Here is a 16,246-nt window from a genome sequence, read left to right as displayed (position 1 = left end):
AGAACGATATCTGTACTGTAAGAATCCGTCTAAATTTTAAGGACAAACAGTGCAGGAATAACCACTTCGATGCAAATAAGATTTATATAACCTGATACTGATCCACCTAATCAGATTTTATAAAAATAAATTCAACTGATCTGGCAAGCTGGCACAGACACGTTTCAGTTCCTTCAGGAGACCCAATTTTCTATACAACTACATGGAACTTAAACTGGTGTCCCTGCCACTGACAGGGATCATGAGATCAACATGAAAATCAGGACTTTGAATGCAGTTTCTTAATAAAGCAAATAGAATAACTGAGCAGTTATGTAGTGTGTGAAGTATCCAACATTACCTACTGATGTGTTCAAAATGTTTTAGATTTTCAGAAAAGACATAAATAATCCTGTCCTTGGAAGTGGCTTGAAGTCTGGAGTTGAAAAGGTGTCACCTTACCTCCGAAGCATGATTATTCTCCAAGTATTAGTTTTGATGCCAAATCTCATTTTTAAGATGCAGAGGCTACTACCTTAACAGACAACACTCTTGTATCCCTCTCAATTATTTTGTTTAACTACACTTGATATATTAAATTGAGTTTATGTGCGGCTCTGCAATATTCTTGAGCGGTACAGCCTATGATAGCATAGCCTGCCTCATCTTGCTTTATGGAAATTTCTCTTTAACTTTTAGCAGAAATATACTTCTCTTCAATGTATACACACTGAAACTTCTTTAGTTACCTGGTGATCAAACTCATACAGTGTCACTGGCGTACTAGCTCTATTTTGTTCATAGAAAGACGTTAGAGTCTCAAACCCAGAAAATATTTAACGTTGAACAGAATTTCAGAAACCAGTAACTAACTAAATACATGTGAAGTGATAATTTAGGGATGAACTTGAAAAATTATATCTATACAGCTTAACTAAGGAATAAGATATGTCAAAGAACACAGTAGTATTAGACAAAGTAATAACATGAGAACACAGTAGTATTAGACAAAGTAATAACATGAGAAAATTGAAAACAATGATGGATAACATTTTTCTTAACATTGTATGTTCAGTTATGGAAAATGAATAACCCACAAAGCAAAACTCGCAAAATACTTTAGGAGACACAGTGTTGCTATTCTTTTAAATCTGATCTGTAATTTTAAAAGTCACCACCTCTGTCATTGTGTATGAAATGACATTGTCATTGATGCTCATACAATGACTAAAGAAATTTTCGTTCCAAATACAAGACTGGGGATCTAGTAGAGATCAGGCCTTGCTGTATTACATGCTGAACGCAGTATCATGTATTATATGCTGAATCCCTGTCTCACAGTACTTTCAATCTTGAATAAAGTGTAATGATGAGTTTGACAAAATCTAGATATAAGCCTCCAGTATAACTCAAGACAGAATTGTCCAGTGATTAGGTGACAGTAATTTTCAATTTCACAAAGAAAGTAGCATTCAACACACCTAGAGGAGAAAAGCTGAACTGTTCATTAGCCAGGCTCTGACCCACCAAGTCATCTGAGAGGGGACAATGCTACTCCTCCAAGAATACTCTTGGGTTTGGGGCAAATTTTTTGGGGTGGTGATGATGGGCTATCTATTAAATAGTTTTGATGCATCTAGGGCACAAACATGGAGCTATTTCATTCTCTGACAAGAGAAGTTTCTGCTCTCCTCAGCACTCCCTGTCCTCCTCCCATTCACATACATTTTGTCTGCTACATTTTATTTATGAAAGACGTGGCTTCCCCTTATCCTCAAGCGCTCTCAAAAACATGCCAATACAAAAAGTAGTCAACGTAACACACAAATTAATTTATAATTGTAAGGCAATTTTTAACAGTTACTAGCAAGGCTCATCTAAATGCAGTATGCGCTTACAACATGCACAAACATGTACACACATTACTGTCACATAAATCACCAGCTGGGCTTGAATGTCAAATCTGCAAGTTCACAGCAAAGAGTTTTTAACACTTCAGCTACTGAACTAATTTGAAGTGAGGAGCTGTTCTCTTCATGCAGACTGGCCCAAACAAGTTAACAGTAACACAGGCAGCAGATAACAGGTATTTATTGAAAACTGATTCTTTATGTAAATATAGATACTTCTATTAAATATATATTAATACATCTATAATAAGTACCAACATATATTTATTATAGATGTGTATTATATAAAATTAATATGTATTCACACACATGGATTATTAACATATACTTTTGTATAGAAATAGCATTACTGTAAATAAATTAATATTCAGCTGACAGACTGTGGATTAGCGGTTATAAAGACAGTATAACCGCTGCAAGTATGTCCCCTCTTCGCATTACCTTCTAACACTGAATGTAGGACCTGTGGATGAAAATATATAAACTACCAACCACATCAGCAAAGAACTACAGAGCATGAACAGCAGCACACTCTGTAACCTCTACGTGAGGTACAGCAGCTAGAGAATGGCACACAGGTCCCCTGGGTTAAAGAGCACCACCTGTTTTGAAGCATGATTTTTGAAGGGGTATAAGCTGGGTTTATAGCCCTCTGCCATCACACTACAGAAGTCACTTTAACAGAGTACGCTTGTTTGCTCTTGCAGCAAAATGGTGGAAGACCACACATGACTATTACAGCAAGACAGAGACACTCCCTCCATCTTGTTTGCCACTATTTTTTCAATGCTTCTGAAGTCAACAATAACTATCACTTGTCAATTATTAATTTCCCTGTATTTCTAGCAGAAAAATCATAAATCTCTAGCTATTTTATGACATTTGCAAGCATAGTAGGCCTTGATCATTTTTGCTTAGACAATCTATTACAAGTAATTTTGTCTAACACTTTGTCAACATGACTTGCCAAAGCAGCCCCTTGTGTATTTATTAGGACAGAAGACGCTTCTATGCATAAACCACTGGTTTTTCCCCCAATATTCAACTATCCTAGTATTTTCTGTGTATTGAAAACTACAGATACACTATTATTTTCTAGATACCAGAAAACATTTACTTTGCCATTACTTCGTATTAAACGCAATACACATACAGGTGTAAGTAAGAAGGTAAGACAAAGAACAATGCAACAAACAAAAATAAGAAATCGTAAGATTGAAACAGTTTTGCTACAGTTGAGTCAAAGAAAAAAGAAAGTCTAGTGAGTCAAATCCTTGAGAGAACTCCTCCCTATCACAGTTTTAACAGTTTAAGCTTGCTGAGCATAATCTCTGTACGGAATAAATCCTTTACGTTTTATCTACAGCAACATTGCCCAATGGAAATACTTCACATATTTCAAATTACAGATACTGTCAAAGAAAGGCCTGTACCACTATAACAACTTGAAAACCCCGTATTAAACACTTGCCAAGAATTTGCTTTTTTTCTTTTAAATAATTTCAGATTTGTACCTGACAGCCAAAAATTCTCTTTGGAAGGGTCTAACTCTACAGTGGATTTCAAACCTTATTTTGAATATCTTGCAAAATATCTAACAGAAGTATCACAAAATTTGAAGGTACCATCACTTGCAGGTAAATTACTTCAACTTTTGCTAGCAGCATTTATGAGACTTAGTGATTCGCCAAACCTTAAAAATGTGCTAAAATGTGAGGCAAAATTTTCTCTGCTCATTGATTTCCAAAAGTTATTTTTATGGTGCAGTATTATACCTGGTCTTATTCTACAAGATACATTGCACTTGGATTCTACAGTGATTGGCATCACCACAGGGGCCAACTCTATCAGTAGACAAACTATTGTCTTCATTATTGTTGTTACTAAATCTTTATAAACGTAAGAAGCACATTCAATTTGCATATCACTATATCAAGCACAGTATAAAAATATAATAAATGCCTCATGTTTATATTTTTCAGTTACATGGACTCCGCGGTCTGACTGCTACTATGTTCTTCCTTGCCACCAGGCAATTTCAGAACTAGATCCAGATGTTTTCTGTAGGTGATGGCCATCCTTTGGAAATTATTAAAACACACTATTAAATTATCAATAACTGTGTAGTGACTGCCTCCTTTACCACCAGCACCCTGGTAACTCCGTCCCAAAACGTATAACTATAAAACCAGCCATCCAGATGCTTTACGGATAAGACACACCACAAAGAAATTTCAATACATTAGAATTTCCACATATTCAGCAGCCAAATACTTTGGTGAAAGGGCTGAAGAACTAAGACAAAAAATTCTTAAATTCTGTAGTTGCATCTCAATGTTGTTTGAGTCCTTGAGCTTAAGTGAGTCCAAAATACAGTGGTTTTTTTTTTACCTGAGTAACAGATAAACACTCTGGGGACAGGATCTGTCTGACAAAATGAGGCAGAGGTATCCGTTGAGAGGCTGGCCAACCAGGTAGGGAGAGCTTTAAACTAGAAATGATAAGGGACAGAGCAATTCCTCAACAAACAAGTAAAGAAGCTGGGGACAGGGCAGGCAAGGCAAGCGCCCTGGCTGATGGGAACAGAAAGGCAATCCATACAACTGAGAGGAAGTGAGCACAGGCATATGAAGAAGGAGGTGCAGCAAAAGAGCCCTGTGGGGAAAGCTCTCAAGCCTGTGGTGGGGAATCGGCACGCTTGGGTGCTTCTCTGGCATACCTCTACACTAATGCACACCGCATGGGAACAAACAGGAAGAGTTGAAGTGTGCGCAGTCATGGGGCTATGACCTCATTGGGATCATGGAGATGTGGTGGGAAAGCTCATATGACTGGAAGGCAGCAATTGAGGAATACAGACGTTTTAGGAAGGACAGGCTGGGAAGGCTCAGGGGAGACCTTATTGCTCTCTACAACTACCTGAAAGGAGGTTGTAGCGAGGTGGGGGTCAGTCTCTTCTCCCAAGTAACAAGTAATAGGACGAGAGGAAAACAGCCTCAAGGTGTGCCAGGGGAGGTTTAGGTTGGATATTAGGAAAAATTTCTTCACTGAAAGGGTAGTCAGGCACTGGAAGAGGCTGCCCAGGGAAGTGGTTGAGTCCCCATCCCTGCTGGTATTTAAAAGATGTGTAGATGTCGTGCTTAGGGACATGGTTTAGTGGTGGACTTGGCAGTGTTAGGTTTATGGTTGGACTTGAAGATCTTGAAGACCTCTTCCAAACTTAACAATTCTATGATTCTAAGATGAGCAAGGGGAGTTGTCCTTTATGCAAGAGAGCAGCTAGAGTGCACGGAGCTCTGCTGGGAATGGGTCAGGAGTCAGGCAACAGCTTATGGGTGAAGATTAGCATGCAGACCAACATGGGTGCTGTTGTAGTGGACATCTGCTAAAGACTTCCTGATCAGGAAAAAGAAACAGATGACACCTTTTCAAAGCAACTGGAGAAAGCCTCATGTGTATGGGTCCTGGCCCTCATGGGGAACTTCAAGCACGCTGGTATCTGCTGGAGGGGCAATAGCAGGATGAAACATTCTAGGAGATCTCTTGAGTGCTCTGATGACAACTTCCTGACACAGGTGATTGAAGAGTCAACAAGGAGAGTTGTGTTGGACTTGATACTTACAAAAAAGGAAACACTGGTCAAGGACATGAAAATTAGAAGCAGCCTTGGCTGCAGTGACCATGAGATGGTAGGGTTCAGGATCCTAAGAGGAAGGAGAAGGGCAAAAAACAGGACCACAGACCTGCATTGCAGGAGAGCAGATTTCAACGTCTTCAGCTATCTGCTTGGAAGAATCCCATGGGATACAGCCCTGCAGAGAAGAAGGGTCCAGGACAGCTGGCTGATATTCAAGGATCACCTCCTCCAAGCTCAAGAAAGGTCCATCCCAACAAGTAGGAAACAAAGCAAGGGCAGCAGGAGGCTTGTATGGATGAGCAAGAAGCTCCTAACTGAACTTGGGCGTTAAAAAGAAGAGTACAAGAGGCAGAAGTGGGGTCAGGTGACCCAGGAGTAAAGAGGCTGTCCAATCATGCAGGGATGTGAAGGGCAACATGAAAGGACTCTACAAGTACATAAACAGCAAAAGGAAGATGAGGGAAAATGTGGGCCTTCTGCTGAATGGGGAAGGGGACCTGGTGACACAGGACACAGAAAAGGCCAAGGTACTTAATGCCTTCTTTGCCTCAGTGTTTACCAGTAAAACCATCCTTCAGGAATCCCGGTCCCTGAGACCACAAGGAAAGTCTGGAGCAAGGAAGACTTAGCCTTGCTGGGGAGGATCAGGTTAGGGAGAGCTTAAACAAACTGGACATACGTAAGTCCTAATGGCCTCAGAGACTGCACCTGTGAGCGCTGAGGGAGAGGGATGATGTCATTGCGAGGCCACTCTTGAATGGTCATGGCAGCAGGGAGAGGTTCCTTAAGACTGAAGGAGAGCAAATGTCACAACTACAGGCTAGTCAGCCTCACCTCAGTCTCTGGCGATTGAAGGTGATGACTACAATCCTCCTGGAAAGCATTCCCAAACGCATGAAAGACAAGAATGTGACTGGGAGAAATCTGCAGGGTTTTACAAAGAGGAAGCCAGCCTTGACCGTTCTACAATGAGGTGACTAGCTTGGCGGGTGACGGAAGAGCAGCTGATGTTACTTACATCAACTTTAGTAAGCCTGCAGACACTGTCTCCCATAACATCATAGACAAGCTGACAATGTGTGGGTTAGATAAGCAGACAGTGATGTGGATTGAAAACTGGCAGAGCAGCTGGGCACTGGAGGGTTGTCATCAGTAGCACAAAGCACAGTTGGAGGCAAGTCACTAGTGATTTACCCCGGGGTCAATACTGGGACGAGTACTGTTCAACATCTTCATTGTGACCTGGACGCTGGCACACAGCACACCCTCACCAAGTCTGCAGATGACAGAAAACTGGGGGGAGAAGCTGATATACTAGATGGTTCACCCACCTTTCAGAGGGACCTGGACAGGCTGGAGAAATGGGCTGATGGGAACCTCATGCAGTTCAACAAGGGGAAGTGCAAAGTGCTGCACCTGGGGGGCAACAACCCCAAGCACCAGTACATGCTGGGGGCCACCCAGCTGGAAAGCAACTTGGTAGAACAGGACGTGGAGGCCCTTGTGGACAAGTTGAACATGCTAGCAGCAGACCCTTGTGGCAGAAAGTCTAACAGTATCCTGGGCTGCATTAAGAAGTGTGTTGCCAGCAGGTCAAGGGAGGTGATCCTTCCTCTCTACTCAGCTGGTGAGGCTGCATATGGAATACAGTGTCCCGTTCCAGCCCCTCCAGTACAATAAAGGTACGGACTTACTGGAGCAAGCGCTGCGCAGGGCCACAACAGTGCTTAAGGGACTGGAGCATCTCTCATATTCAGAGAGGCTGAGAGAGCTGAGACTGTTCAGCCTGGAGAAGAGAAGGCTCAGAGGGATCTCATCAATGTGTATAAACACCTGGATTGGCTACTATGCCACAAGGCCAGGCAACTTTAATTTTACACAATACTGCCTGCTTCGCTTATAAAACCAGATTTTCCCCAAAACCCTGGAATTATGAAACCATTTTTTTTCAAAATGGAGAAATATACATGCCTTAGTAATCCAAATCCTGCTCTGAGCTTCCACAATAGTTATTTTGGGTGAAGACAAACCATAAAATTTTCAGTCCAACATTCAATTTATATTTAATTTACCAGTACAAGGAATGTAGTTGACCTTGTAAGTGAATTTCCACTATAAGAGCAGTTTTTGCTAATGGCAATTACTACTATGGACTTTGCAATTTACAGGAAATGTTATCTTGTATTTCTTAACATAGAACCCAATACTTAAACACTAAAAATATGCCAGGCTTCTATAATGAAGTCTGACAGAAGCTGTATTCACCCTTTTTTTAATCTTATCTTTCTCAAAAGATAAGCAAATCATGAAGGTGCTTATCAGTGATTCATACTTAGAAAGGCATGTACAACTGATTGTTATAATTATTCGCTAAAACTGAGACTCAGTCTTTATAATACATTGCACTTTGGCATTTTTACTGAAATTTCAAGTTAAACTTTCAACTGATATATCATTACTGATTAAAGTTCAGTAGTAGCATGAAGACTAATCCAAGTATTCGACCTTCAGTTCACTGGTAAGAGAAAGCCGACGTACATTGACTAGTTGATTAACTGTGACTTCACTGGCTGATAGAAATAATCCTGCCTACCACTTTATTCAAATAATTTGAGTTTTTTTAGGAAAAGATGCATACTATAATCCAAAGAGGGCAAGTAATTGCTCACTAACCTCTGCTTCAGCTGCTTGTGATTGCAGGAGCTGTCGTATACGAAGAATGTCCTTCTCTATTTGTTGAATTCTCGCCACCCTTGCCTGAAATGAATGCATTTTCATGTTTAATTTTGTTCAAAAACTCTGTTTACTTACTCTATAGAATGACAATATGTAGAGTTTTCTGCAAATACAGCAGACTACAAAACTACTTTGTTCATATGGTAATTCAAGTGTTCTTCATAATAAAACACAGGCGTGATTGCAAACATTCAAAACATAGCTGGGTTTTTAATAAAACTGAAACTCATCTGGATATAATAGGTTGTCACACAGTACACATTCAAGTACAGAAAAACACTCCAGTTAACTTGCACAATTTTCCTGTTTTTGAAACCGACATTTTGTGCAGATCTTTAGCAAATTACTTGACTTCATCTCAAATGTTAAGAATTCTACTTGCCTTACAGAGATTTGAGAGATTTATATTTGCAGAGTGTCTTGAAGATATGAAATCCTGAATGTCTTCTATTAATTCAGTTACTAAATGATTTGGGAGTTTTGCTTATTCACAGCCTCTGAATATTTTTTGCTCCTACAAATCTCAGAATTTAACAAGCTAGGTACGAAGAAAACTACATACTGCTTCTTTGGCTTGTCTGGGATTTTACAGACATCTCTGAATCAGAGTCTTTTAAAGCTATATTACTACTCATTTCCCACTGCAACCATTCTGTGGTTAGTAAAGGGAATGTTAAAAAACCTGAACATTACAGGATACATATACTTCTACAAGTTGTAATGTGAAGCACAGGATGCATTATGATTCTGTGAAATAGTACGTGTATAAAGTTGTATGTCCCTGTATGAGCTTGATAATTTAATAAATTGACATTAATTGACTTTAAAAGTGAGCAAAAAATAATTAGCCCAAGAGTATCAGGATATGAACAGAATACCGAACTGGAAAAAATGGAAATAAAAATCTGAAAGCTGCACACACAGAAGCTTCAGCACAACATGAGGCAAACGGATCATTCATCCCCCCTTTGCTCCTGGATCAAGAAATTCTTAAGTACTAGAAAGATAATAAAAATATAATCCTGGAAATAACTGCATCAGTGAAGTAATGCATAACTGACAGAATATGTCTCTCATTGTCTTTAAGAATGACTTGAATTTCCCCTAAATTTATTTTCTTTCTGTGTAACCAGCAGTTTATTCCATAAAGGGCATCAAAAGAATCTCAGTATCTGTGTATATACACCTAAACATGAGGAAATATTTTGTGCAGGTGAAAAAAAATTAAATATTGCATGATTTGCCCGGTATCACTGACGGAGCCGTGAAAAGGGACAGGAATTCAATCGACCCTTCCCAATTTTAGTCCAGAGATTTAAACATCAGACCATTCTTCTTTCTGCTAATTCATTATTTGTATTACAGTGAAATTGAGGAGTTCCATTAACCAGGAGCATATTTTGTACCAAACACTGTACAAGCAGAAAAAAGAATGCATTTCTTGCCACAAAGGTGTACACGCAAATGGCAAACACGCAAAACCAGAGGTACACACATCAAACCAGCACCAGGAATGGTTTTAGCTTTAGAACCTATACAAGAAACATTACTTTCTATTCCTATTTGCTCATAGTATACTCCCATTTATTGTTATATTTACTCATCACCTTTATTAACATAAAATTGTTGGATAAAGTAACTTAACATTTACATTTACAAATTATATGGATTCCACTGCTCCAGTAGGACTTCTAACAACAACAAAAAAATTCCTCCATATTCATAGTCATAGCAAAATAGTCACTTTCTAGAAAATAAAAATAAAGAATATTATTTTCTTTTAAAAAGGTAGATTTTTTTTTTTTTAAAAAATATAATATACTTTAATGGGTTGGTCTACATTTACAAATAAGACCACTGGAAATCTTCACCTGTGCAAGACTCCAGGATCCAAATTTTCTTATATCTTTATGGTCTGCTGTTTTAGCAAACTTTTAAGGATCTTGAGATAAATTCTTAGGAGACTGAGCATTTCTTGTGAGATTTTAAGTAACTCTAAACCTAAAAAAAATTAGATACTTCTTGTTCCAGCATGAAGGAAAAATAAATTCTATGTGAACATGATTTCAGTCTTGGAATTGGAATTTTTATATTTTACAGAAATTTAAGTTTGCTTCTACTTATTACTAAGTATAGAGGCTACAATATTTGAATAGTCAAAATAAAACATGGATAAGTATGCTTTTTTGTTTTTTCAAGTAAGAACTCCCATGTGAAGTTATAAACTTCAGGGTGTAGTACAAGTTAGTGTAAATAATTAAACAAGCTAAAATACATTGCTAACAGTTGTCTAATGCATCTTTCTGAATAATTTTTGGGCACATGCTTGCATACAATCTTCATAAAAGATAACATAAGAAGTGAGTTGCTGTGAGCTAACTAAAGAGAAGGTTAAAGGAAACAAAGCCCAATCATGACAGATTGAGGCTCATGAAAGAGGAAGGCCATTATTTTAAGGTCCACGAGAAAGGGTGGCTAGTGCATCCATTACTTGGGCAACAGCACATTACCAGCTCTCACAGAGTAAATCTTTGGGACTCTTATTACAGAGATGTTGGCAATGCCAGCGTTTATATAGCTGAACCGTTCTCTCCCTTCAATCTACATTTTGCATTTTATTGTGTGTCACGATCAGTTAGGGTGGAAGGAAAATACAGAGCAGAAAGTTAGTCGGAACACTAGCAAGTTCACTATACTTGCCAAATATGAATGCTTCAGTTTGCACATTTAAACATCACAGTGAAATAATCCAGAATTTGCTTTTATATATTTGTACACCAATGAACTTCTACACAGTTTTGGCACATGTCCTTGGTAAAATGAAGCCAAGGGGAATTACCAGTCAAATTCACAAGAAGCACATGAAGACGTAGTTACTTCCTATTTTGTAACCTTGATATAATCACAATAGGAATTGTAATTTCTGTAAGTATTATACATACATATCAAGAATAAAACAGTTGTCATAAACCCAGGGGCAAACATTAATTCAGAAAACCATAAAATATTTCAACATCATCTTGGTAGCATTTTTCCCCACATGAAATTAAAGAGTGAGCAGGGAAGAAGCTACTTTAGGGACAACTTACTTTCATAGTGATATAACCACAGTCAAATTGTTTCTCTGAAAAAATTAATTTATCCTCTGCCTGAGTGCAATTAGAATTTCACGGGCAGCCCACCTTAATCTAGCTTAAGTTTGTTAGCAGCAAGAGAACTTTCCCAGAAGTTCTAGTGTCAATGCCCTAACATTTTATTCTTCAACACGGCTAACCAGACATCTGCAGGCAATCCTGAGTCTGCTCTGCCTTCACTCAGGACTGGCTGACACATGCTGAATTTGTGCAGGGCATCACCACTGCTGATGAACCTGGGTAACACAGCCATACGGCTTCCAGATCAGAGCCAGTTATTATCCAGGCAGATTAAACTTGGGTCTGTCTGAGTACACCTATACAGACAAATCCCTACGCAGCCTTTATGTACATACCTGACAACTGTAGGGAATCTGTTTCATTAAACACTTATAACCATATGAATTTTCTGAAAACTCCTACTAAATTACTCACTTTAAATTTTAAAAGCAGCTTTTCTAATTACAAACAAAATTAATTAGAGAAGTTTCTTATGTAGCAAAATTTTGCGTTGGGTAAACCTGGCAAGAAAAATAGAGCCTAATGAGACTATTTTTATTGGAAAGGCTTATTTTTGTAACTGTCCTGGTTAAACAACCAGACCACAGTCTTTCATCATAAAAAAACAAAAAAACCCCAAAAAACCCCCAACAACAACAACAAAACCACAACAAAAAAACAAAACCAGATTATCTTACCAAGCTGGTTATTTAACATCTCTGGAAATAAATGGTAATAAATAATTTGAATTGTCAGTCTACTACTGTGGAGGAATAGTTTTTATAACCAGCAAGCAACTGATTATTCCATTTACACGTTCCACACAATTACATGCTGAGTTATACTTCCAAATGTGTAACATGATTTGCATACAGTTGTGCATGTTCTCATCATGAATGCAAAACAACTCCTGGTGAGAGCAAACAAATTCCAGATATGTATGTGAATTATATTTTACTTGAATACCTTGTTTTCAAAGATTATTCCTTGAATACATGGTTTCTGGTTAAGGAAACTCAAAAATAGTAGCTGGATTTTATTCTAAACTTAAAAGCATTAAAAAACCCAGCATGGCAGATGCAAAATAAAGCAGTTGCAAACATATTTTTGTTTGAAGCTAGTATGGTAATTAATTATAAGCAAATAATAATTAACAAATATTTTCTTTTGAAGAAATTGTCTATTTCTGCCTACTCACAAGTCTTCTTTTAAACAGGCAGAGGAGGGTACTTTTTGCTGAGTAGTTATTTTTGTATTTGAAAGGCTAACTAAATACTCTAAGGTATCACTGTGTTTACACACAGTTTAAAGATACAACTTCCAACAATTTAATAAAAATGCAGTAAAACTTTTTCCATTCCTTCTAATAATGAAAGACAAACAATACCTGTGCTCGCTTCTCCATGTCCTGACAAGTACCTAGTTGTTCTTCCATTGCAGCTCTGATTTGCCTTGCCTCATACTCCAGCTGCCTTCTGGTCATATCTGTTTGCAAGGAGAACTGAAATTGAAGTACAGAGAAGGCATTTTAGTAAACAACCTTTATGTAAACTACGTATTTCTCTGAACAAAAGCAGAACGCTTACTTTTCCACAGCACGCTTCATAAACAAACAAAATATAATAATAGATCCTTAAAATATGATTGCATTATTAAAAACAAGAACACATAATGTTGTTCAACTAACAGACTACCTGCAGGTTTTGTCAAATGACCAACTATAACATATAAACATTGAGACGGTATCATTCATTACAAGCCTGGAACATCTGACTACTAATGTATGTCAGCATACCAACAAAATTGTTATGCATGCATCTGAATCAGTATTTTCAAAAATATTCAGAGGTATCAAACTATTGCACGTAGTGATGGTATTCATACTACTGCTGTCTACCCTATTTTTAACTATCCTGTGAAAAAGGCACAAGTGTTCAATTCACAAACAACAGCACAGCTTAAGAGAAGACATTCCAACCAATAGATTTTTCAAGGCAGGAGCAAAGCACTTCACCAGCTTTGGAGAATTACTCCATTTGCAAATAAATGAGTCTCCAACAGCAGTCCTCCCAGAAGACTTCACTAAGGTCAATTCAGAGAGTCAAAAAGAGACAATCATCTACAAATATCTAAAATGCTACTAAAAAGAATGGGGCCTGTCATTCTAATGTGGCTGGAGTAAGTAGTAATGGATATAAATTACCACAAAAGAGATGTAGTGTAGATGTTAAGTAAGTCATTCTAATCATAAGAAGAGTGAAGTTAATTGATTAGCTATGAAACTGGGGAGACAACCTTAAAAGCCACAATACAGTGACACAGATACAGCTGACAGTGCCTTTGGGAATGGGCTGCACTTCTCTGAGATCCTTCTCAGACCTTCTCCCCTTGCTTCTGGTGTTCTGATAAGCTCAGCCATGACTCAGCATTAGACTTGCTGAAGTCCAGCTGCTTCACCCCAGTCACAGAAGCGTTTCCATTGTCTGTTTCCAGTTCCAGGAGGCTGACTGATTCCTGATCAGGTATGACTCTGTGAAGATGGGCAACCAGGTCTTCCCAATACTGTATGCGTGAAGGAATGCACTGCAAATATATCCAAGCTGCCGAGGTCCAACAACAGGAAAACTTGTATTATCTGGGATATCAGACATCTTCATTATCCCAGATAATGGTGACTTGACTATAAATAGTTTAGAGATGCCAAGGTAAAAGCTTGGAGCAACAATACCTGCATAGGCTATCACACCACTTTACTTGCTGTCATGAATTAAGGGCTCCTCTGTAAATTGTCTCTTAGGCTAGTACTGCTCTCAAAACTAAAAGAATCCATTAAATAACAGAACAGAGAGAGAAAAGACCTCTGGGGGTAGAGTTAAAGAAGTAGTGTACTGACATGTAATTAATTTGTCATAACAACTTCTCAGTGCTCCTCTCTATCACTGACATTTATATACTGATAGGTATGAATTCTAATGTGTAAAATTATATATCAAAAAATGCATTATTTAGGCTAAGTTAGCTTTACATAGTGAATAAAAAATGTTTTAAATTAAAATAATAGTAGAGAATGTCACAAAATGCAAATAATATACACAGCATCTAAACGGAGATCATAGCACCAGATACATGACCAAGCATACTGAAGGTACTCACATTTTCAGTAAGGGGGAGACTATCAATCCTTTTAGTCAGGTTCTGAAGCTGGGCATAATACCAGTCCTTTTCTTTCTCTTCCTTCTCAAGCTCCGCAAGCAAAAGAGATCTAGTAAAAATAGAAGTGGGAAATGTCTCGCTATTAAGACCTCATTACCATGTAGGTACAGAAATAGGCATTGATACCCATAAAAAAAGTTAAATGAGAAACAAGGTTTGAAGAGGGCTCTAAGAAGACATTTGAGAAGGTGGGTGCAGTTCCCTGGCCCTGGCTAAGCAACCTATCCACTCCTCTGTGCTAAGCAAGTCATTAGCTTCTCGTGTATCAGGTCCACATCTATAAAGGAGGAAAATACCTACATTTCTCTACAAAACCACTTCGAAATCTAAAGCTAAGATGCATTTTGTGAAAGCAAAAAACAGTTACTAGTCCTGTGCTAACTTGTATCCTGCTTCTTTTAGACAATATTGCTTTGTACAATGCATCAAACTACATTTAAGAAAAGGCCTGGATGTAACAGACACATATACATCCCTGAATCACATTACTGAATTAAATTACCTCATCCACCTTTGCAGTGTCTCCTTACTAACTTTGTCACCCATACCAAAACTATGGGTAAAGCACACGAAACCAAGCTATTTCTGTGAGTATTAAAAATACTTTAGAAGAGTATTTCCCATCAAATGTTATACACAGGATACATTTGCAGCTCTTTAAAACATTTTAAATGGATATCATATGCATACTGCATAACTGAGTAGTATATGAGAAAGATAAGATTAATACATGTAGACTACCAAGAAAAAAATCTATTAGAAATTTTACATACTATTTTATCAATCCTTCATGAACTACATTTACATAGTTGCAAATTTTATCAATATAGTTATATAGCATTCATTGTTACAACACTTTTCAAAACAGGTGTTAAGATTTTCAGGCAAAATCTGGCTAGTAGGAGTATACAGAAAAGCCACCCTTGGGTTTGGTGTTTTTTAGGGGGGGGGCAGTTGGTGGTTTGGTTTTTTTTTTAAATACAAGTTTATTAGGTTTTTTTATAAATGCTTTCTGTGAGTACTCTTCTTCCTTCTGACATTTTAATATTGCTCATTAACGGCAATGTTAAAAATCAACACTTTGCCAGAGGACAGAAAGCTGCATACGAGTTTGCCCAGTATTATTTCCCACCCCTTAGCTTCTGCATCCCCGTCTCACACTGTGGTCTTTCTAAGCAAGAGCTATATGAACCTTTATAAAGCACACAAACACATGGATAATTACTGTAAGTTGTTAAGGACCAAAACCACAATGTACAACAAAAATACAAATTTCCCCTGACTCCTTTGATAACGCATCCCAGTCATGATTTCAGATTAAGATAATCAAACTTCTACATGAGAGAACTTTAGGTAGAATTTAAAAATATGTATTTTAAAGGATCTGTTCAAGTTAGATCCTGCTTTAAAAATGTTTCAAACTAGTTTTGATGACTTAACATTTATACTCCACACCCAATGCAAGTGACCTGACCAGTGTTCAAATGGAAAAATTGACAGGATCCCTCACTGCAACTGCAAGAGACTGAAAAACTACACACCTCTAAGAGTGCTAAATGTTTTTGAACAAGAACAGAATGACATAAATCTCCAGAATTGATTCAACAGTTAGGTTGAAACAAAACTGTTTTAAGAAT

General features: G+C 37.9%; 1 protein-coding gene across 6 annotated transcripts in view; it reads right to left on the bottom strand.

Moving 5' to 3' along the window:
- Positions 1 to 16,246, bottom strand: part of APC (APC regulator of WNT signaling pathway) — a 97,340-nt gene that overhangs the window by 21,906 nt on the left and 59,188 nt on the right. For all 6 annotated transcript variants that reach the window (XM_082336326.1, XM_082336324.1, XM_082336327.1 and 3 more), the window contains exons 5-7: positions 14,550 to 14,658; positions 12,784 to 12,897; positions 8,200 to 8,283 (exon numbers count right to left, since the gene is read on the bottom strand). In XM_082336326.1, coding sequence (XP_082192452.1) covers positions 8,200 to 8,283; positions 12,784 to 12,897; positions 14,550 to 14,658 — 307 coding nt within the window. The remainder of the gene's footprint in view (positions 1 to 8,199; positions 8,284 to 12,783; positions 12,898 to 14,549; positions 14,659 to 16,246) is intronic.

The sequence above is a fragment of the Platalea leucorodia genome (assembly GCF_965183815.1).
Source record: "Platalea leucorodia genome assembly, chromosome: Z".
NCBI classification, from domain to species: Eukaryota; Metazoa; Chordata; class Aves; order Pelecaniformes; family Threskiornithidae; genus Platalea; species Platalea leucorodia.
This window is presented reverse-complemented; position numbering and strand designations above follow the sequence as displayed.